The sequence below is a fragment of the Scardinius erythrophthalmus genome (genome assembly GCF_964197995.2).
Source record: "Scardinius erythrophthalmus genome assembly, chromosome: 17".
Taxonomy (NCBI): domain Eukaryota; kingdom Metazoa; phylum Chordata; class Actinopteri; order Cypriniformes; family Leuciscidae; genus Scardinius; species Scardinius erythrophthalmus.
The window spans coordinates 37,774,109-37,797,676 of NC_138237.1; the positions used below are offsets into that span (position 1 = coordinate 37,774,109).

Sequence of the window (23,568 nt, forward strand, 5' to 3'; positions counted from 1 at the left end):
GTCTTCAACTGTACATCAGATCTCCGTCTTGTTATTTATATTGAGGATAAGCACAGCATTTTGCATCATCTTCATGAAAACACCATCTTTTTTTCAGCATAGGTTGTCAAACAAGTTCAACACAACATCATTTTGAGTTAAGATTGAATTGATTGCTTTTAACTTTGCAATATCAAATGCATTAATATTATCACTCTTTTGGTAAACTTACCTAAGTTGTGGAGAAAGTTGAGGAATGTATAAACTGCATTGCCTCCCCATAATGCAGAAAAGACACATTATCTTGAGTATTCGATATAAGATGCTACAAGAGTAGGTTCTTGTTTTTATTTATTTATTTTTTACAAATGAAGGAAAAGAATGAAGTGCTGAAACAAGCCCTCATCTCTCAACAAAGTCAGACTGTAGTGTGTGTGTGCAGATTTATGTCTATGCAACCTGAAGATTAATTCCTTATTATGACGGCTCTCCCTCACACATCCAATGGTTCTTTGAAATGAAGAGAGACATGATAGACACTCCTGTTTGAGACATAAGCTTAAATTATATGTAAACATTTTAAGCACAATTTAAATGCATCCAAAAAGTGAGTAGAGAATGTTCTAAGAAACACACAAATAAGCATGGTTTACTTCTGAAAAGCAATTTAATATACTGAACATGTGCAAATCTACAGCAGAACATTTTAAAACAGTCACTGATATAATCTGCTTCGTTATGGAAGGCAGGAAGCCCAAACACAACAAATTATTTATGTCTTTATATTCAGTAACTTTATGACAAGAACTGCAATATTCTATCTCATAGATAGCATCTCAACTCTTAAAACATTTATATTTACATTAACACATAAAGATATATTTGAATTTACACACTGTTGTGTTATTCAATACAATGAAAAACCAATACATGTTTCAGGAAGATATGACTCGAATGTCTCAATGTTCTGCTTCGGATCCAAAAGCATATTTACGAGTTTGTGTTTTTTTATACTTTGATATTGTTTCGGAAACTTTGACATGGCATTGTGGTGAAAAAACAGGTGTGGATGTAAAACATAGGGGCGAAAAAATAGACTTTATGGACCGTGTGACTGTACATAGCTATTTTTGCAATGTTTGATGTTTTCTGCAATGGTAACAGAGGGCTTGGAGCTTCTGAGGAGCTCTGTAGCTGAGATTCGCTCACTGCAACCAGCCTTGGCACTTCTCGTCCTCCTCAGAAAAGCCATGAAGTTGTCATTTTGAGAGCTGATCTTGGACGCCCCGCTGCCGAGTGTCTGAGCGCCAGGGTCACCTTGTTTATTTTCAAAGGAGTCTTTACGACCCAGGAGCTTTCTTTTAGACCTGCAAAATGGGAAAACGATATAAAAGAGAGCGGATTGCTTAAGCCAACGTCAAAACAAGACTGGAGCTGTACTGGGAACTAGAGTATTTTGTAGCAGCACTCATTAACCTGTGAGTAGGGTTGGGAATCGGATACTTAAGGTCAGGAATTAAAATTTAGATTCCTCTTATCGATTCCTTTGTGTGCATTATAATGTAACTTTATCACGTATACTGTTTCTGTGCTGCTCACACATCTAAAACGACGTGCGCACAGAAAGCCGCATCAGAACGCGGCCATTATTTTTCAATGTAAACTCGCACTGGACGGATGTCTTTAACCGTTATGCTCACGTCTTGTGGATTTTGCAGCATCTCGCACATGACACGCAGTCTAAGGGCCCTCTTTTAACGATTGAAGCTCATGGTCTAAAAGCGCACGGCGCAAGTGCACTTAGATGAATCCACTTTTGCTAGTTTAATGATGAGGAAAATGGTCGGTGCTCCCGGCGCATGGTCTAAAAGGGTCGTCCCAATTCTCTTAATGAGTAATTGGTGTGTTTTGGGCGTAACGTGCAATAAACTAATCAGAGCCTCATCTCCCATTCCCTTTAAAAGCCAGTTGCGCTTGCGCCATGGCAGATTTGCTATTTACATTACAAACTGAATGCTTCTCTAGCGAAGAAAAGGATTCTTTATGTACACAATATTAATCTTTTACATTGTAATCCGTTTAATTTTTAATATTTGGCATGTTTGTGTGCTGCTGTGTGTCCCTGTGTGTAATAAGCAGAGTGTATGAGCGTTGTGGACCCTCCTATAGGCGCTTATTACTAATACGCCCTTTAGATAACAAAGAAATATTGCGGCATTGACTTTAGAGCAGGTTTCAGTTGGTCAATGGCGCAGTCTATTTCAGTTCCTCAAAATAGCAACACTCAACACACACCTCGTTCTCAGACCTGCAGCTCATGGGCGCACAGATGGGCGCAAATGCATTTGCTATTTAAACAACGTGGCGCAAGGCGTGAAAATGATAACTGCGTCGGGCTGAAACTAGCAAAAAAGTGAACGTTAACGCATGTGTATCAGTGTATTGGATCCGTGCAGCTCTTAAAGTGACAGCAGCCTAATATTCCTGCTATAATAACACTAATCAAACAACAAAAGACAAAGAGAAAATGCACTCACTGTTCTTGACTGAATAACTTTTGTAACTATATTTGTAATGTATATTTATTCATAAATTTTGTTATTTTACATTTGATTAGTTTCTGTACCTGAATACCTGAAAATCTTAAAACACTGTTTATTTCAATTGTATCTTTGTTCAGTTGTATTTATTTGTGTAATTACTAATTTGTTTATTTGTTCATTGTTGTTACAGAGTGTTTACTTTTCGTTACTGTAATAATTCTTGAAATGTATATCAGTTTGGCTAGTTGTTTTTGCGATGGTATTTTTAAACCACAGGCAAGCGTTCCTTGTGTAAGTGTCCTTTAGCCTGTTGATGTCTGTTCATATTATTCAGCTAAAATTACATGTTTTGCAATAAGACTTTTTTTTTTTTTACCTCATTGGAATCGAAATTAGGAATCGATAAGAATCGGAATCGATAATCAGAATCGCAATTGTCCAAATTTAAACGATACCCAACCCTACCTGTGAATTATGGTGAATAGATCCTCCGTTGTTTGAGATTTGGACTTGTAAAGAAATACATCATCTTCCTCTCCTACTAATTGTAAAGGTCCAAGGTCGGGCATTCGCTCCCTCTTCTCAACATCATATGTTGGATGATCTGCTGACAAGATGAGACAGCAACTATTGATTATGGTACAGAACATGGCAGTTTCACTAACCGAAAGATACAATTCAGTCCATTACACCGTGTCCTAACCAGAATCGATGCGATAAGATTCCAGTGACAAATAATTTGTCTGTCCACACCAGACGTGACACATTAAAAATCACAGCCAATCAGAAGAGCGCGTGGACGGCCTCTCTCGGCAAGCTCCCGGCACTCGCAACGAAATGGATAAGTACATAATAAAATTCATGACTATTACACCATTTTAACATGATAAAAAATACATCCTGAGTTACTGAAACAATAGTTGTCATAGAATACACTTGTCTGTTAACAATGAGTTGACAGTTTGAACATTCATTATTTATTTTGAAGATCTGATATAAAATACACACAAAATGATATTCAAACTCACACAGACGCTTTGAACATTAAAGGGGTCATGACATGGTTTATGTTTTTGTTTTATTATGTTCCCTTAGGTGCAATTATAGTATTACTATAGTTTTTTGGACAAAAAACTTTTACATTTTAGTGATTTATGACCTTTTCCCACCCTGTTTCTCATCCTCTGATTCAAACAGTCTGTTTTGGGTGTGTTCCTCTTTAAGAGTTCAGTGTTAACGCCCACTGTTATGATTGGCTAACGTCATTGGCTAAAAGTAGTTTTAAGATGAAATACATTACTTACAGTTTGCGGCGTCATTGTTGGACCCAGAATAGTCGACATCTAGTCGACACGGCCTGATCTTTAAGCAAAGTTTTCTGGCAAAGCCAGCATCATACTGAGATTTGTTCTCAAAACAGTCATCCTTGAAATGTAGAGAATACACGCTTAAATTAATAAACTGCATCCATTTCTCCCTGACGTCTGGACCGTTCGGCAGCGTCTTCAAACATGTAGTTAGTCCACAGCCAGGAACAGCACGTCTGCGTGGCGTTAATACACTGCAGTGCTTCGTTGTGCAGTGAACACTGAACTGTTTCATCAACACAAGCGTGTTTTAGTGTGTTGTGTTAATTGTTTTGAGAGCAACTATTCATTTGAAGAAGTTTGATTGAGGAAAAACTAAATATCAGTAAGTGGTCTATTATCCCCCCCCCCCCCCCCGTTCTGATTCATGTAATTGTGTTTACAGTTGCTTGCTTTTTATTGTGTTAGGATATGTATTGTTTTAAATGTTGTGTGGTGATTTTTATGATTTATGTGATGCATGTGGCTTTATTTTGAGCCCAAATTTCTAATCAGAGTGATTCTCAAAATTTAAAAATAATAATAATGTATGCTATTTATTTATGTTAATTGTCCATTTTTACAGGCATTGTTCAAATTTTATTTTAGATTTAATCCTGCAAATTACAGGATTTGTTTGTTCTTAGTGCTTGTGCAAGATAGTTTCCAATGTGCCAGCATGAATCGGGATGAACGCGTTAACACGTAAATTGCGTGTTAACACGACAGTTTCACACGTTTTGGCCCTTTTGGCCTTCCATAACACACAAACGACTGGTATGTCACTTCGTACCTTGACGTCACTTCGTACCGTGACGTCACTTCTCACCATGGATCCCCAACAAGCTGTAATTAGAGCTTGATTAAATAAATGCTTCGTTTATAACGGGGAGGACGTCTTACGCTATGCAACTGGCAGGAAGTTTTAATGCAACAAAGACCTCTTATAGACCAAAAGATCAAGGCAAATTTGGTTTCTCATGTCATGACCCCTTTAAATAAAGCACATAAACAGTACCTGAGATTATCATACTTTCTGTTGTTGTTCCAGCCGTGACGTCGCAGAAATAGAAACCGTTTCTAAAATACAATCATCGCGCAAAAACTCTGATTAACATGGAAAAGATACCTTTTATCGCGCGTCGAGTCGCGTCTGGTTAGGACACGGTGTTATATTTCTCTTACCGGGTGCACTTGGCTGCTGTTGCTCTGTGACCAAAGGATAAGTAGGAATGACGCCATATAAAGTAACATGGTATTGACTTGCAGAGGTCGGAGACTTTGGAGACATTGGAGACTTGCAGAGGTCCGATGGCGACTGGGCTTCGTCTGGGCTCTTCTGAGAATCTAGGGAATTGTCCACAGCTGGAGTCTTTGTCAGAGGAGGTGGTGGGGCTCTTCTCTTCTTATGAAGTTGGTTACAATAGGGGGTTGTGTTGAAGGGGACCACGTTTGGATTCTTTGGCTCTAAAGCGCATGGGGGTTGTGGCAACCCTTCCAAAAAAAGATGATTTGCTTGTTCAGTGCTTTGTGAAGGTACAGTCACTGTTGGTTTTGTTTTGTTAATCATTGCGTAAATGTCTTCTGATCTCTTGCCGGCCGTTGCTGCATCAGAAGTCGCTCCGAAACGTGGCTGAACCACAGCATTGGGTGGCCATTTATTTCTCTGTGGCTTCGGAGCCACTGGTGGTTTGGCTTTTTGGTTGTTTGTAGGGCTTAGATTGTTCCCAGTCTCCTCCTCGATAATGTCAGATGTAGTTTCCGGTGTGTTCTCGAGATCAGTGCTGCTGACTGAGCGTAAACGCACACTGTTCAGATCCTCCTGGGTCACCACTGGCATTATCATCATGCTGTTACTCAACCTTTGCTTGGGTCTGGTGGCTTCAGTGCTGTCCGAGTAACGCCGATTCACTTTGGGCTGAACTGAAGGCTCCGGATCGGGAGTGTGTTGTTGAAATTCAGGAAGCTGAAGAGAAAGCCTCGCGTTACGGTGTCTGGTTCTCTGGCCTGGAAGAACACCGGAAGGCTTATGGCGCATCCTACAGGACAGGACCGACTGAGTCGGTGTTTCACACTGGCTGGCGTAGCCACTCGATGGAGAGTTGCGTTTTGAAGGCGAAGAGATTGAGGGCTGGGAAGAGTGTGACGACGACGGGGAAGTGTTTACATCAGCAATACATTCATTTATTGGAGTCGCCACGGAGGACTTGCACGGTTCGCTGGATCGAAGCTCGTTTAATGCTCTGTGACCGGAGACTGGTGTCTTCAACGGCATCTTGCAAGGCGCTTCGGTTGGTTTCTTGCACTTGCCGACGTCTTGCTTCGAGGTTGGAATGAGATCCGGGAGTGTCTTGATGCTTTGGGAGTCTTTTCTAAGGTGAAGTCCCTGTGTTTTATGCTCCGCCGCGAGCCTTTGGAGGGACACGGTTCGTACAGGTGGGGCTGGTTTTCTTTTGGGCTTCTTGAGGACGATGCTTCGGGATCTAGATCGAGGTACGGCATCGGGAAGTCGATCTCCTCTTCTTGTAGAGTTGCTGTCGCTGTCCTCCGAGCTGCTGCTGGGATAGGAGAGCGCGTAGCTTTCGCATCGGCGTCTCGCCACGCCTGGGTTGGGATTGACAGAAGTGGAAAGTGACACGGAGCGTCTGTGGAGCTCTATGTTACTGGTTGGTCTACTCCTACGCTCTTTCCTCACACCGTCTTTATCTCGTCGTGAGTTTGCCGGCGATGCCTGGCTCGGATCCTCTGGATCCTGGAACTGTGGAGGCGGTTTGATCACGTCAGGTGCCATCAGAAAGGAGTTCACGCTATCATCCCACTCGGATGAAAAGGTGGAAACGTTTGGGCCGCACCAGCCCTGGGCAGAACAAAGCAGGGTTGTGTTTTCCATCTCGGATTTCAGTTCAGCACTTTCTGTCGCAGAGATTTTCCATTGGCTCCTTCAAGCTATTCTTGAAAATGGGGAACCTGAATGGGGCGACAGAAAGAATAATTCATTGCAGGGATGTGATGTTATAAAATAAAATGGTAACACTTTACAATAAGGTTAATTAGTAAACATTAGTTAATGTGTTTGTATATCAGACAAATGGAAATACCAGCAGTATTCATATTAATGAATCACGGCATGTAAAAAAAAAAAAAGATATGTCTCAGTGGTCATAGGTAAAGCAACCAATGGCTTATGGGTAATCCTCACCTTCATGATGGTTTGAACATTTATTAAACATTAGTTAATGTATTAACTAACATGAACTAACCATGAGCAATACATTTGTTACTGTATTTGTTCATCTTTGTTAATGTTAGTTAATAAAAAAATAAAGCTGTTCATTGTTTGTTAATGTTAGTGCATTAATGTTAACAAGATTTTAATAACGTATTAGTAAATGTTGAAATTAACATTAAAATGCTGTACAAGTGCAGTTCATTATTAGTTCATGCTAACTAATGTTACTAATGAAACCTTATTGTGAAGTGTTACCAATATAATAATCTTTCCCACTAAAAATATCACTGGGTGACATCACTGTCCAAATGCTTTAAACAAAGCGGACTATAAAGTGTGGAAGGGAGAATCTGCCCATCTCGGTCTTTGTTTGGCACATGAGTGGGTGTTTGCCATGGCAACGGTTACCTGTTCATCCACATAGAGACTCCAGAGAAATCTCAACTGCATTTACACATTAATATTATTGCTCTCAGAAGCAATCACGAGTGGCGAAGGACAACAGAACGCCACGCAATATGAAAAGGTGGATTTTTCTTTTATGTATTCTGTAGGAATTCACCACGTCATTTTATCCAACACTGCATTCTCGGTAAGGACGGTTAATGCTCACAAGCTTGACCAAAGTCGTCAGAAACAGTCTGGTCTTTGTGGTTATCTTTTCTGAAAGTTGGTAATAAAAGAAAATCTGTGCCTTTGTCAGTCTTGGCAATAAAACAGGCATTTACAGCCATCAAAGTGATCTTCTGAATTATTGCCCTTATATCTCCCAAGGGCCGAGATAAACGTCTTCATTATTAACCCCTTAACTGCCTTTTCCACGCAATTATCATACATTAGGGATCATTCGAAAGCTTACACCCTCAGTATTCATCCCGTTAAAAGCACTTTGAAATCGGACACTACGTTACCATGGAAACAGAACTTAAATTCCTTTTATCAAGCTCCTCCCTCTCTAGCGGGTGGTGTCACGTTTCATATTTACAAAATTGACTGCACTTTTTTATAATCACATCTTCTTTCTAATCTTGGAAAAACATATTGTCGGAAAGGCCTCAGACTCAAGGTTCCATGTTTGGTGATTGTTTTGTGATTGAAGTGATATTGTGATAGAAATGTATTACTTTGTGACAGGAGAACACAAAAAAATGTAAAAAATTCAATAGAATGTGAGTGACACCGGTGGCTATTTTTGGTATAGCGCCTAAACAAAATCACATTTTTGTGATCTCAAGTTCAAATTTGGAACGCAACTTTAGACGTATAGCTTTTATGGAAGCTTGTTTCCGCCACTGAGAAAAAAATTTAAAAGGTAATTGCGGCTTTATCTCACAATTCTGACTTTTTTCTTAGAATTGTGTGATATAAACTCGCAATTGCGTGTTATAAAGTCAGAATTGCGTGATTTAAAGTTGCAATTGCGAGTTATAAAGTCCAATTCGGAGGCAATTGCGATTTTATATCAAGTCAGACTTGCAAGATCGCAATTGTGAGAGACAAAAAAGCCAGAAATGCAAGAAAAAGTCAGAAATGCGCGCTAAAAATTCGCAATTATCTTTTAAAATTGTTTTATTCCGTCGCAAGCTTCCATAGATTTTATAGCTTTTTTAGATAAAAAACAAATGTTTTCTAAAATAAAAAATAATAAATGTTTAGAACAGTACTAAAAACTGTGTGTGTGTGTGGGGGGGGGGTAATATAATATAACGAGGGGGGGGGGGCAGTTAAGGGGTTAATATAATATTATTTAAGTGATGATGTCATGTTACACGTCATTGCTGGGAAAATAACAAAAACAGAAAGATCGCCCAGAATATCTGCTCTCTGCTTTCACTGGAATGACTCATGATTTATTCAAAAATTGTTAAAAAAAATGTATAATTTATTCAAAGTGTCTCAGACAGCCAAACCCAAATACTGAATGCATCCATTATATAACCGACTCAAGCCCAATGCTAATTACATTTCAAAACATATAATTATTGTAAACATATGATTAAAAATATAAAATGTCTCGGATACAGTATGTGTATAAGAGGACATTCAAATGCCATAGGAGGAAAAATGATGAAGAACACAGAGAAGATGGACTGAATGTACAAACGAAGCCTGAAAGAGACCTGTAGAGCGTCCCGAGCGTCAGGCCAACTAAATACTAGATGATAGCAAATGTTAAAACCTGCTTTTTCAATGGCTGGGATCTCAAACCTTAGACAACCTGTCGCTCTGTGCGGATAACAAGCAGCATCACTGACCGCCACTGGTCCACATCAACGTACTATTACCATAAGCATCCTTCAAATCAAACACTGAAGAACACACACATCTTGCTACTCACATGCTGTTGCATGTGCATTGTGACGTTGCTACTTACAACCAGAGAAATGTATGTTTATACCCATCCAGATGTGCATGACACAAGTTGCCATGTCGGAATACATACGCAAAATAAAAATGCTAATGAAAAACCATGAATTTAGAGGCTGTTACTGTCGTTGCACGGCCAAAGTCAGAGGTCACTTCGCCCAAAACACACAGTATTGCCGCAGAGGACGAGCGTCATACGCAAAGGCATGAAATCGACCAACCTTTAAATGCAGTAAAGGACATTTCCCAGAGACCTGAGGACGATCAAACCCAACCGTCTCAAAACATGCTCTCCGTCTTACCTGTCATTCGCTCTGGAGACTGAGCCAGCCGTGCCTTCGGATGCTGTTCCCACTCTCTCTCTCTCTCTCTCTCTCTCTCTCTCTCTCTGGCTCAACGCATTCACATGCTGTTGCCATGACGATAGGAAGTGGGCTGCTTGCTTCCTCTCCGAGTTCAAGTTCGTTGAATGCTGCGTAGAGAAAGAGAGAGAGAGAGAGAGAGATATTATATAAACACCAAATCCTCAGAGACACTGGAAAATTCACTGTGCTGCTTGTCAGAAACACCAGGATCCACATCGATGCTCAGCTGAGGACAGTCACGCAGTGAAATATACACTAACATCCATTGCAACTCACTGTAATCTGTATGATGAACCCAGAAGATTGACATCGAGTAGCAGCTGCGCCAATGCATTAGCAATTACTCTAATAATCAGATGCATTGACAACAACACCTCATCGAAACGGGGCTGTTGCATATGTTACATGTACTTGCCATAGTAATAACAGTAAACTGTGCATAATTACATGCAACTAACCCTCAACCAAACCCTAATCCTACATGTTGTTAATTAATATTACTCAGTGCTTACATGTATAATTACACCGTAGCAATGACACCTTAACATAAAGTGTAACCGAGTAATGTTATGTAGCATTAAGACCAAGAGCTGTTGGGATCACTGGATGAAACCGATGTCCTCACTGCAGCGAGGAGTGAAGAACACTCGGCTTTCACACACATCTCTGCAGATCTGAAGTTTGTTCCCCCCGTTTCAGGAAGACTGCGAAACACTGCCATTGTTCTGCATTCTCCACATTTCAGCAACAGAGGTGGTGTGAGAGCATGTTTGAAGAGGTGTGAAATATATAATCAGTCCGTATTACACAACTCCGTTGCATAACAAGTGCATCTGATCGTAAAAACGTAAAAACTGGTGTTCAGTGAAGCAATGCCTGATTTCGAGGTTAGACCGCGGTGTTTTGGGTCAGATATGGCCACTGTAATCATAGATGGCTTGATTTATATAATCATTCAAAGAGATTCAAGCAAACAATTCACATGCAGACTTGATGATGTGAACATGGATGTATAATCGTACAGCATTCATGTAAGTTATTTGATTGAAATGCAAGGTTAGTTGAGGGCACTTGTGTGTCATAATGAAGCCGTGATGAAGGGAAAGACACCGGAATTTACTCATTATCTTCACCTGGGATGTTACAATGACAACGCAGTGTTCAAATGCTGTTCATATAATTGTTGCAAATACATTTGCATTTTATAATGAAGTTTTTAAAATATGCTTTATAAAAAATAAATAAATAATTATTTATAAAAAAATTCAAAAAAGACCACAATTATTATTATAATTTTTTTTTAATGAAATAAATGTACTATATTTTAGTTCAATAATGTTTTTTTAATTTAATATTGTGTATTTTTAGGGGGTTTATGTTAAAAAAAAAGTTCAAATAAAAAGTTTAAGTTTATGATAATGGAAAACGCACAAAAGTACTATTTTTAAGTTTTATGTGAAATATATATTTTCCAAAACATGTTTTACTCAATCAAGTGACTATTTTTTTCAGGACAGTTCAACCTTTTCCAATCATGTACATTTTTTTTTTGTTCACACAGCAAGTACCAAAACCTTTAACAGGTTTTGTACCACAATGATGTAATAAATGTTCAAAACGTAAGATTTTCCGCTCAAAAATGACCGACAATAGGCTACCAGAGGTTTAAAACTTGCTGTCTCTTGTTTGGACAATATATAAATTCGTTTCTTACACATGAAATGTAAACTTCATATGAAATGTATGACATAAATGTGTGTAATCTATTACACACAAAACAAAACAAAACAACTTGAATAATTATTCTGTTTATACGTTACCTCGAACTCTCCCGCCATCTTGGGTTTAAAATTAATCCAGGGGGATTCGTCACCTTGGGTCACATGACCATAAAAAAAAAATCAAATTACTCCCTTGTTTAGCTAATGGACTTGGATTATTTTTTTATTTTTATTTTAATAGTACGAAACGAAGGTTTTGCCATTTGCTATGTGATTGTGAACAAAAAGAATCATGGCCATGACTGGAGAAAAGGTTAAATGGTCCTGAAAAAAAGTCACATGTGTGCTCCTCACTATTGAAAATGAGCGCATTGGAAATGAATGGGAAACGAATTTCCTCTAGTGGAAGCGTTCGGTACTGCAGCCGAACACACAGCTTGTTTAGACTTCTTGCTTTTGGCATTTATCTCAGTTGTAGAGCAAAACGTATTTCATGTATTTACAAGTAAAATGTAAAATTTTATTTCATATAAAAATTTAAAATAGTATTTTTATGCTTTTTACATAATAATAAACATAAAATGTTTTTTTTTTCTCTTCAGCATTAATCTGCCTTCTGTAAAAAGACCCCAAACTTCAGTCTGTTGCTCCAAAGCATTCAAGATTTACTCCAGTTTAAGTTGGAAATTCCCTTTTCAGGTCAATGATCAAAAGTGATTAACAGGTCATAAATGGATCATAAATATTTTATAAATACAATTTGGTACCATAAAATCCCCTAAAAATGTCCAAAATCTTAAATAAAAAACATTATCGAAGTAAAATATAGTACATTCATTTAATTGAAATAATAATAATAATAAAAAAATCCATCATTTTGGACCATCATGTGAGCATCATGGGTTAACGGCGCACGAACGCTGTTCGGATTTAATTTCACCCTGTAGTGGAAAAAGTAAAACGACCATGTCATTTATTTAAAGTGTACTTTTATATTGGTCTTATTGTGAATTATTAAACTTTTCATTTTATTTTATTTTTATTATGCACATTTTAAAAATACATCACAATAAACAGTAAGGTCTTTCGAAGTTGCCTTTATTAATAGTAACATGTTTTTAGTTTTATCTGAAGTGAAAAATTCTACTTTTATAGTATAGCTAATATGGATGTGTTACACTACTCTCTTTATATGGATTTTCCTTGTGGTTTCTTCGTGTTCATGTGTGTTCAAGCAACACAAGCTGTGACAACTTTTGTTTATGGTGAAGTTGTAAAAAGCCCATTATATTTACCTATAAGTAACAAAATATAATAAATATATGGTCTTTAAAAGAAATAATCTTTTTACTTACATTTATGCATATGGCAGACGCTTTTATCCAAAGCATTGCAAGAATACATTTTTAATCAGTTCATACATTCACTGGGAATCGATCCCATGACCTTGCATTGCTAGAAAAAAAAAGCTACAGAAAAGCTACATGGTATGAAAACTAATATTTTTGATAACCAGAATAACAATATTCATGATTCTGAAGCTGAAAATACTGAATTATTTCAGACGAATATTCTCTGTCACTGACTAGATATATTTAAAATAATGTAGGACGCTTTTACTGGTAACATCAGACATTTGGCATTATCAGGACACACAGATATTCCCCCATTGCATTATTATACATTATATTCAACATTATATATACGGTAGACTAGTAGATTAATGTCTACTAAAACTCTAAAAACGTGATTTTTTTCTCACACAGTAATTTTTATTTTGGGTGAATTATACACAATACATTTTGTTGCATTTTTGCATTGCGATATATTGTGACACGATATATTGTTACACCCCTGCCTACATTTGAGTGTTTTTTTCTTTTTAAAGTTAGTCCAAAACTATATGTTTCAGAGTACGATAAAGGCGTTATAAAGGCGTCTCTCCAGATGCCTGACTGGAAGTGGCAGCACTTCATCCTAAGTAAAGTCCCGTGTAATGTCTAGGTTTGCTTTGGGTTCATGTTTCATGTCAGTCATGGTTCTTGTCTTATGTGATTCCCTAGTCTTTTTTGTCTTGTTGTCATTGGTTAATTGTCTAATCATGTTCACAGGTGTCTTGTTTAGTGATTAGTTCATGATAGTACATGTGTGTATTTAAGCCTCATGTTTGCCATGCCTCTTTATTGTTTGTGTATCCATTGTGTGGTGAGTGTCAAGTCAAGTCAAGTCAAGTCAAGTCAATGGTATACTTAGTCAAGTCTTGTTTTGTATCTTGATCACGTGTGGATAAATGAACTTGCCTCCAGTGGTTACACGCATACACTGAATCCCCACACTGGACGCTTGACACAAACTGGTGTGTGTTTCCCACACACTGCCGTAACTCACTGCTTCACTACTATAGTAGCCTGCGATGCATCGTTGCAGAATCCACTAGTTAGTCTCGACTCGTCGACTGTTTCCCGAAACCGTATTGACGCAAATTGGTCGTTCAACCACGTGGTTAATGACGTCACGCAGGTGGTGGAGTAATAACTTCATAATGAATCTGAGATTGAATTAATGCGAGATGTTCTGCTATAAATTACGGACTGGCATCTGAGGACTATTGCTCATCTTTCTCAGTTATTTTGCTTTATTTCCAGATTCACTCATAGATTCGTTCTTACACACTAGAGCTCGTTCACACACACACACACACACACACACACACACACACACACACACACACACACACACACACACACACACACACACACACACACACACACACACACACACTCTTCAAAAACTACACTTTAAATCTCTCGATAAACAAAAAGACGTAAATGACATTTGCATGTGTTCTAAATTAAAGACACAGGTTGTCCTGAATGTCAGCTTGATTATTTTGCTCAAGATCAGGATTTATTGAGTCCACATGTCATGAAAACTAGAAACTCTTCTTCCACAGCTCGAGATCTGATCACTTTTACGCCAGAAATGTTCAATGACCGACAGTAATATTATCCAGTGATGCAAACTACTCAACTTTTTAATGAAATTTCCATCGTTTTGAATTGGAAATGTGCTATTATTTACATGATTCATGTAACGAGTGTGATTAGACGAGAAACATTTTGCGCTTTTAACATATTAGATAGCCTATATATGAATAAGAGTGAATGTGAACATATTTTCAACAAAACATTTAGTTATAAAAACAACTAACCTATAATTAACCTGGAAGTTTTTTTTTAAATTATTCTTTATTCCATTAAATCACTTTTAATCTTTTAATTATTTAATTTGTTTAATTAAAAAGACCAATAACCCAATAACCAAAAGAAAACAAAGTTGGTCCCCCAATGTTCAAGACACACGGCCTCGCCTTAAAGATATATTTCGACCTGATTTAACCCATCAAATGATTTTGTTGGTATAAATGAATGTATATAGGTTGGTTTAGTGATGTTTTAATATTTCTAACTTGAATAAAACCAGATACTTTAGATGTTACCATTTTTTTTTCAGTGTATGATAATGCATGAATTCACAGTAAATAAATTCTGGTAATATTTTATTTTTATGATCTACTAACTACAGTATAAGTAACTTTGCAACTACATGTCAACTTATTCTACTAACCCGAACCCTTCCAGTCTAATAACAGACATATCATGTCTAAAGTGGACTATCGAAATAAAGTGCAAGCTAAATTCCTCCAATGTTTTGCATGTGTTCTTGCAGCAGTTCGGTGCTTCACAGTCCCCCCTCTTATTATTGCTCTTATAACTGTCACCAAACCCACAACTGAAGCACGAGACACTCCCTTCAAATAGAGGAAGCACATTTGCTCAAGCGGACAGTGACGGGAAACGGGTTTCTAGATTGCTTAAACATTGGGTTGAGGTCAATGCGAATGTCAAGAAAGCACCTGAGAGGATTGAAACCACAGTGTGTGAAATAAGGACAACACCCAACAACGCTCACTTCTCCTTGGGTGTTTGCTATTATTACTGAATTTAATGTTTAATTCGAAATGAGTTTATTTATCTTTGTATACTACCTGAACTATTTTTGCTAATTGAAACAATTCAGTTAAAGAGATAAAGAGTACACAATGAAAGAGACATTTTGAAGAATAAAAAACACTGAAATAAACATTTAAAGTCCCCCTGTGGTGAAAATCATGTTTTAATGTTGTTTATGTGTCTATATGGTGTTTTTAATGTGCTTTAAGACAAACCATGTGTAAATTCATAAGTCGACACCATTGCTGAGTATTTTCTCCTTAAAACTGCAGTGAACCAAAGACAGTCTCAAAAACACGCTTTGAAATCGACGTGTGGTCGTCAACCAGTGGATCTCTGGGTGAGTGAGTGGAGGCGGGGCGCATTTGCTTATCATAGAACCACGTATACTAAATTAGGCAAGGGTGTAGAGTTACATTCAAGCTATTTTAAGACATGAAGAAAACATGACTTTGACTCACAATAGACATACAGCTGACATTTCATCAAAATCAGTCAATGTATGCAGAAATTATAACTCACTTCCTGTTTTCTGGGGCAGATCTAGAAAACTATTTATAGGGTGGCATGAGGATTGCGAAGGGTGGCAACACCAGAGCAAGCTCTCATGCAAACTTTTTGTGAATTTATGGCCTGACATACAGATTCATGTTCATGAATATATGAAACAGTGGCATTACCACAAAGTCATCATCTATACTGTTTAAAAATAATAAAAAATAAATAACACAATATCAATATCCAGTGCATCAGCAGATTGTAAATGTCTCTGAGCTTATATCTTTACATCTTTACTGTGTGAAATTACTGTATATTCCAGGTTAATAATTGCATTACTTCCACAGTAATTTCACAGTAAGACTTCTCTATTGTACTCAGAAATTTATTGTAAAATCTATAGAACTTTACTGACAATTTTAGACAAGTTTTTACAATTTTACTGTAAAAAAGCTTGGTTTTACTGTGAGTTTAACACAAAAAAATACTGTTAACAAACAATATCATACTGTATTTCTACAGTGCATGTACTATGAAGGTACCCAGCATGCAATGTGGCATGAATAGATTATGCTGTAGAGTTTTTTTTTTTTAGATTCTTGATGGTGTTGATCTGTGCTGCTGGTTCACTTGGATTGTTTTGTTGGTTTATTTTGTAATATTCAGAGTTTATCATCTTTTTTTTTTTAGTGTCACCATTGTTGTTTTGTAGTATTGATGTCTGTGCATCATTAGGTGATGCTTATAAGTAACAAAGTCTTGTAAGATGATGTGACACTGTAACGACTGAGACAAATCAGACACAAGGATTTGTTATATTTAACAAATAATCTTTAAAACTCAATCTCGGATCTATAGTCCCATCCCCCTAACTAGGGCAAGAACCATGATGCCATCAGATACAATGGTTTTATTGCTGTTAAAAATGTGATCATGTGGTCAAGACTGAGGCCATAGGAAAGACCTACAGCCATTAAAACGTCTTCTTTAAAAAAATTAAGACGAACTGATAAATGAACATGCATCCAAGGACATTGTGTGTGATAACTTTTTCTTGTATACTGTCTCTTGCATTTGTATTTATTTCATGCATGCTTTATGAGAGAACTGCTAGTTCATGTAACCCCACCTATATTGTGTCTTCTATCTAATTAATCCTCATTTAATGACTTACACTTTATAGTGTACATCGCCGTCTTATAGAATCCAGTGTGTGTTTGTTACATCTATCTGAGTATAAATGGACACAAACGGCAAAGCTCATGTCTAATCACACTGGAGACATTACAGATTTGCGCAAAACTTTTGCAATTTTTTCTAAATGTCGACAAAAAAACTATTGCGAAATGACGTTTTTTCCATTAACCGATGTTATGCGACTAAAACTACATTTTTTTTCCCTCTGCCATAAGTAAAATCATTCCAAAAACCATGGCAACGGCCGTTGGTGGGATTATGTATAGACCCTATGCGCCAAAGAAACGAGGGCGCCGCCATCTTTAGAATATTGTCTTTGAACTTGTTTTTGCGGTCGCTCTGTATGGCATCTCTATGGCGCTGCTGTCCAGGAGTAATTGGAAGCTTTTGAAGTGGATTTACTTAATGTAAAGTTAGCGAAAGTTATCATGAGGATTGTAATGTTTAAAGCAGATGACTTAACTAATGTCAGTCGACCGGGAAGATTTTAAAACGAGCCGTTCATTAATAAATACGCAAAATCGCTTTGAAAATACAGACCGGAAGTCAAAAGACAATTCCCAGCCATTGCACTAGGAGATGTATGGTGTGTTTTCCAAGCATTAATGGTAAGGAACGACCCTTATTATACTGTGAGCGCCGAGCGGCACATATGAGGAGTTTCTGGGTGTTTCTCCCTCAGATCTGCTTCGAGGTCTTGACTGTGGCATTTATTTGAGGTTTAGAATCCATTATTCCTTATATTAATTTAATAAAGAACTCTGTATCGTATTCTCTCCAAACACACCGCGTCATCTACGTCAGGTGACTGTAAATGTGCAAAAACTGTTTCCATTGCAGTTTTGTGAAATATTTCTTTTTCGAATTATCTGAAAAACCCACTCATGCGAGCGAAAAAACTTTTTTGCGATAAATGGGAGTTTTTGTGAAATTGACGTGTTTCCATTGGGCGTATTTTCAATTCACAATTTCAATTTGCGCAATTTGAATGGTAATGGAAACGCGGCTAGAGTCATAAATCCTCCCAACAGAGGAATTTCCCGCTTGGAAATCCCACATTTCTTATTGGTCGAGCCAACCCAGAGGGGTGGGACCTTTCTCAGGCTTTAAATTGCCTCTACACAAGCCCTTCTCTCTCTTGGCCTTCTCGGTACGTTCGGGTTGCAGTCCTGCATGGCATCAGGCCTCGACCCACAGCCATGTGCCCATCCAGGAGAGAGAGGACTCTCAACCACAACACAATCAAGGACGTGCTCTGAAAATTATAAGCTTATGGTTCTTAAATGGATCTTTTCCATTGTTCCTGCTTCCGGTTTCATTCTGTCTCTTACCATTTTACCCATGTATGTGTGATTACATGTATGTTGTGTGTTTAGTTTAGTTATGTTTGTGATTTAGTTAATAAAACTTGATTTTGCCTACAGGCTCTTAGTAGTACTGTACAGCAAGACGTTTCCCTCCCCCGGAAATGAACATTTCTTAGAATTAATAAACAATTAACACTGAGTGTTCACGGGATGAACAGGTTGATTGATTGTAAAATACATTTTACTACATTAAATTAATTCTATTTAACTGATCCAAATATTCATAATAAATTATTACAAGTTATGATTCATTATTAATATTTATTTTGAGCTAATTTGCTACAACACCTTTCAAAGATGAATCTCAGCTGTTGCTTCACTATATTGTGAAAGAGACATCTACAAACAGTTATGAATTTGAAATAAGATATTGGTAAATCTTCATGCTGAAATAACGCTAAAATGAAAGTAAAAAAAAAATAGACAGATCAAATAGAATTAATCATGAAAAAAACTCAGTGTTTTTACTTAACATGTTGAATTGTGGGATATACTCAGCTGGATTCTGCTCCCAATATTTGGGATATGTGAAATCTATCCAAAAAAAAGTTTATACTAAAAATATTCATCTGATACATCAAAAAATGCTGGAAAAGGCAAAGCTGAAATTTCAATATTTCATTTATATAAGGTATGACATAACTGACAATGTAGATAAAGTGTGTTACACATGAATTTGGTGGACACATTTACCTGAAGCAAATGCATGTTCATATTCATGCTTTCTCTGGGAATTAAACTCATATCTTTTGATGTTGATTGTGGCGTCTCAGAAAAAAGGTTCAATGGGGCATTCATCCTAAATATCGCTGAGAAAAGAAAAGAAGAAAAAGCAACTATGGGTCACGTTTGCAGATTCTCCATCTCCAGAGAGCCTCGTTGCAGTTGAATGTGTGAGTGCTGCCCTCTGGCGTAGACCCCAGGAACTGCACCAGCACCATGGCCAGCACCAGCGCATGTGGACCCTGTGTAGACCAAACATCTGTTATTCACTGCTGGGGCTTTTAGACAATCTGTAGAGGTTGCCTAAAAAATGTTTCTTGAGGTTATTCACATTAATTGGGGAAACCTCATAGTTGTTGTATGGATGTCTCTTCTGAATATGTGTTATTGGATTTGTCTTAATTTTGATTTGTCTGTATGGTAATCTCGATTTAGAGAATAAGACTACATTTGGGTAATGTTGTAGTAAGATGATGGGGGGTTTGATCTGACTAAAATGATGCAAGTGCATGTGTCAAGAGCGAATAGGAAGACTCGTTAGTCGCTGACGCTATAAAATGTACTTTTAGCCATACACGCATATATACAGTATCAGTATATTTGGAAACATTAAGATTTTGTAAAGTTTCTGAAAGAACTCTCTTCTGCTCACCAAGGCTGCATACATAAAAAATACAGTAAAAACAATAATATTGTGAAATATTGTTACAGTTTAAAATAACTGTTTTCTATGTGATTATATAGTAAAGTGTAATTTATTCCTGTGATCAAAGCTGAATTTTCAGCATCATTACTCCAGTCTTCAGTGTCACATGATCCTTCAGAAATCACTCTAATATGATGATTTGATGATCAAGAAACATTTATTACTATTATCAATGTTAAAAACAGTTATGCTGCTATTTATTTGTTTTGTTTATTTTTGTGGAAACCATGAAACACTGCCATTCAAAGGTTTGGGGTAAGTAATATATATATATATATATATATATATATATATATATATATAATATATATATATATATATATATATATATATATATATATATACTGTATATATATATATATATATATATATATATTTATATATATATACTTTTATTCAGCAAGGATGCATTGAATTGATCAAAAGAGACAGCAAAAAACATTTATATTGTTGCAAAATATTTATATTTCAAATAAATGCTGTTCTTTTAGAATCCAGACAAAAATGTATCAAGGTTTCCACGAAAATATTAAGGATGCAAAAATAGTTTTTAACATTGAACAATTATTAATTATTGAGCACCAATAATATTTGAGCACAAAATCAGTGTTTTGATTTTATGAAGGATCATCATGTGACACTGAAGACTGGAGTAATGATGAAAAAATTCAGCTTTGATCACAGGAAAAAATTTTAAATTATATTCAAACAGAAAACTCATCGTCATCGTGTTTCTGGATAATTCAAACTGAAAAATGAAACTTAGCCGATTTAAACCCACAACAGTTCAATTTGATTCCACTTCAATTCTACTTTCTTACACTGAAGTTTTGGACTGCATTTCAAAATGAATTCTCTGCCTAGCCTACTCGATGAACGGCGCGCAACCGGGATAACGGGAGCGCGCGCGCGTTTCGTCGCGTCGCGTCAGGATTCTATCCGCGTCGCGTTCGCAGTGTAGGTGTGTGTTATGAATGAGAAAGAAAGGTTTGTTCTGCTGTGTTTCTGTACCACAAGCCATTGACGTCAGCAGCGCGAGTCATCTCAGCGACCAATCAGAAGCGAACAAGCAGGCGCTCGTCTGTGAACTGCCAACGCTTCTGATCAGAATGACAAGCCGAGGCTGAGCGCTGCCCAGGTAACAACCCGAGGATAAACGATAAATAAATAACAACAGCAACAACGACAACAGAAGAAAGCCCACGGATTCTCTCTCAGTCCCCGAAGGATGCGCTTGGCACGGGACGCTTTCCCGAGCCTCATCTATTCTTCATCTTCATCTTCATCTTCACTGGATGGAAGAGGGATGGAGACACGCGCGCGCTCAGTGGTCGGTTCCAGTCTTTGTTAGTGACATATTTCATAATGAGTCTGTGTTTTACAACAGTGTGTGCATGATATTTCCACTTCAGCTTGATTATTAGCTCAGAAGTGGTAGAAATGTCTCAGTTTAAGAAGTACAGTCTCTTATCTGACATGCAGAGGGCTAAAAATAGCTCATTCTCTGCCTCTTCTGAACACATCTGTGACAGATCAGTTGTGTAGTCTGGTATATCTTTGGTTATTTTGTTTAATTTTTTTTTAGTCAAGGTAAATCAAGTCAAGTCAAGATTGCTTTAAAGCAGTTTCACATTAATAAACAGATAAATAATCATGATTAATTATGAATCAAATTCAATTTCAGCTATAAAGCAGCTCTAGAGAAGACAATGATGGCGTTATTCATCTCAAATCAGGTCAATGCTCCCTGCTGGAAAAACAGAAGTTCTAATGGTTTCCAAACCATCAAGCGTTAACCATTAAAACCATCACCTACTGGTTTCAGTAACAGTAGCGTTTCCCGCAGTTTTGAGATCTGATCTTATGTGTAAGGACACTTGCAATTGTTGTTTTTTTGATTAGCTATTATTTATTTAATTTGTGAATGCGTATATTGTGGTATTGTCATTTTGTGTGAAACCTTATGTGCTGCCGTCTTGACCGGGTCTCTCTGGAAGAACAGATAGAAGTGATTCCCCTGGTTAAATTACGGATAAATAAAAATGCGTGACTCTTGCGCTTGTCTGATTTTCAGTGATCCGCCCTCCTGCTGTAGCGATGAGTAACCTGCTCCTGAACACTTCTCTTCTCAACTGGGATGTACCGGAGGGAAGAAACACGTCGCCCGTCCCGTCCTGGGAGCTGGAGCCGGTTCCGGTCCCCGTGATCCTCAACCCGTGGGACGTTCTCCTGTGCGTGACGGGAACGCTCATGTCGTGCGAGAACGCGGTCGTGATCGCTCTGATCTCCTACACGCCCACTTTGCGAGCTCCCATGTTCATCCTCATCGGGAGTCTGGCGTTTGCAGACCTCCTGGCCGGCCTAAGCCTCATCCTCAATTTCATCGTGACTTACATAATTGATTCGGGACTGGTCATGCTGCTGTCCGCCGGGCTCCTCATCACGGCCTTCTCGGCCTCAGTGCTCAACATCCTGGCGATCACCGTGGACCGCTACCTGTCGCTGTACAACGCGCTGTCGTACCACACCGAGAGCACGCTGACGTTCACCTACGTCACGCTCGTCCTGCTGTGGGTCGTCAGCACTTTGCTGGGATCGCTCCCGGTCCTGGGCTGGAACTGTCTGGACGACGAAAGCACGTGTAGCATCTGTCGACCGGTTAACAAAAGCAACGCCGCGGCCCTCGCCGTGTCCTTCCTCCTGATATTCGCTCTGATTCTGCAGTTGTACCTTCAGATCTGCAAGATCGCGTTCCGGCACGCTCAGCAAATCGCAGTTCAGCGGCAATTCATGACTGCGTCGCACTCGTCTTCCTCCATCAAAGGCGTCTCCACCCTGACCACCATACTGGGAACCTTTGCTTTCTGCTGGATCCCTCTCGCCATGTACTCGCTGGTGGCGGACACTCGATCGCCTGTGATCTACACTTACGCCACGGCTCTTCCGGCCATCTGCCACTCCATCATCAACCCCATGATATATGCCTTCAGGAACCCTGAAATACTCAGGTCTTTGAGGATTGCGTGTTGTGGATGCATGCCTTACAGATTCACCATGCGACCACGGACACCCAGCGATGTGTAGCGTCTTCAGACTGAAGCACAGCCGCGGTAATGGCACATCATTAAAGCACATAGAATACACATTTTGTAATCCAGTGGAGTGAGGAAATGTTCATTATTTGGGAAATTTAGTAGCACTTCATGTTACACGTACGGTAATGACATGTTACTATAATTAATCACTTCAGTAAATAGAATAATTTTGTAAGACATCAACAGTAGCTTACCTATGGAGCTCATAAAGTGACATGATGAGGGTGAAAACATAATGAGATGGGAGGAAAATTGTATTTCAATGCTTTTTCGTTCCCATAAGAAAGTTCACTTGCAAAGATTTTGTGTTCACAGAGAAAATTAGAAAAACTTAAGTTACAGAAATTAGTGTTGTCACGATTCTGGACCCAGACAGCAACATAGTGTCGGCCCAGATCCGGCCCACACACGCTGAATCC

General features: G+C 38.2%; 2 protein-coding genes across 5 annotated transcripts; one reads left to right on the forward strand and one right to left on the reverse strand.

Annotated features, from left to right (window-relative positions):
* Positions 1-343: 343 nt before the first annotated feature.
* LOC308705097 (NHS-like protein 2) lies at positions 344-11,697 on the reverse strand. 4 transcript variants are annotated; one of them, XM_081389942.1, is made up of 5 exons: positions 11,650-11,697; positions 9,767-9,936; positions 5,054-6,835; positions 2,988-3,126; positions 344-1,346 (listed from the first exon to the last, which is right to left on the reverse strand). In XM_081389942.1, exons 3-5 carry the CDS (start codon positions 6,756-6,758, stop codon positions 1,079-1,081), a joined length of 2,112 nt encoding a protein of 703 aa, XP_081246068.1. In that variant the 5' UTR covers positions 6,759-6,835; positions 9,767-9,936; positions 11,650-11,697; the 3' UTR covers positions 344-1,078. The 4 variants fall into 4 exon arrangements, with proteins under 4 accessions (XP_081246068.1, XP_081246066.1, XP_081246069.1 ...); XM_081389940.1 differs by having other exon boundaries at positions 631-1,346; positions 2,988-3,129; XM_081389943.1 differs by lacking the exon at positions 11,650-11,697 and having other exon boundaries at positions 631-1,346; positions 9,686-9,784.
* Positions 11,698-22,151: 10,454 nt separating this feature from the next.
* Positions 22,152-23,138, forward strand: gpr185a (G protein-coupled receptor 185 a; the record flags this gene model as incomplete). The annotated part of the gene is made up of 1 exon (XM_081389957.1): positions 22,152-23,138. The coding sequence occupies one exon, from the start codon at positions 22,152-22,154 to the stop codon at positions 23,136-23,138; it is 987 nt and encodes a 328-aa protein (XP_081246083.1).
* Positions 23,139-23,568: the final 430 nt, after the last annotated feature.

What these genes read in the sequence shown, in the direction of transcription:
- LOC308705097 (XM_081389940.1), bottom strand. Translation starts at nt 6,758, where the DNA reads ATGGAAAACACAACCCTGCTTTGTTCTGCCCAGGGCTGGTGCGGCCCA. An exon ending in ACAGCAGCCAAGTGCACCCG is followed by an intron (nt 3,130 to 5,053) that starts GTAAGAGAAATA and finishes TCATCTTGTCAG; the next exon opens with CAGATCATCCAACATATGAT. An exon ending in CTATTCACCATAATTCACAG is followed by an intron (nt 1,347 to 2,987) that starts GTAGGGTTGGGT and finishes CCCATTTTGCAG; the next exon opens with GTCTAAAAGAAAGCTCCTGG.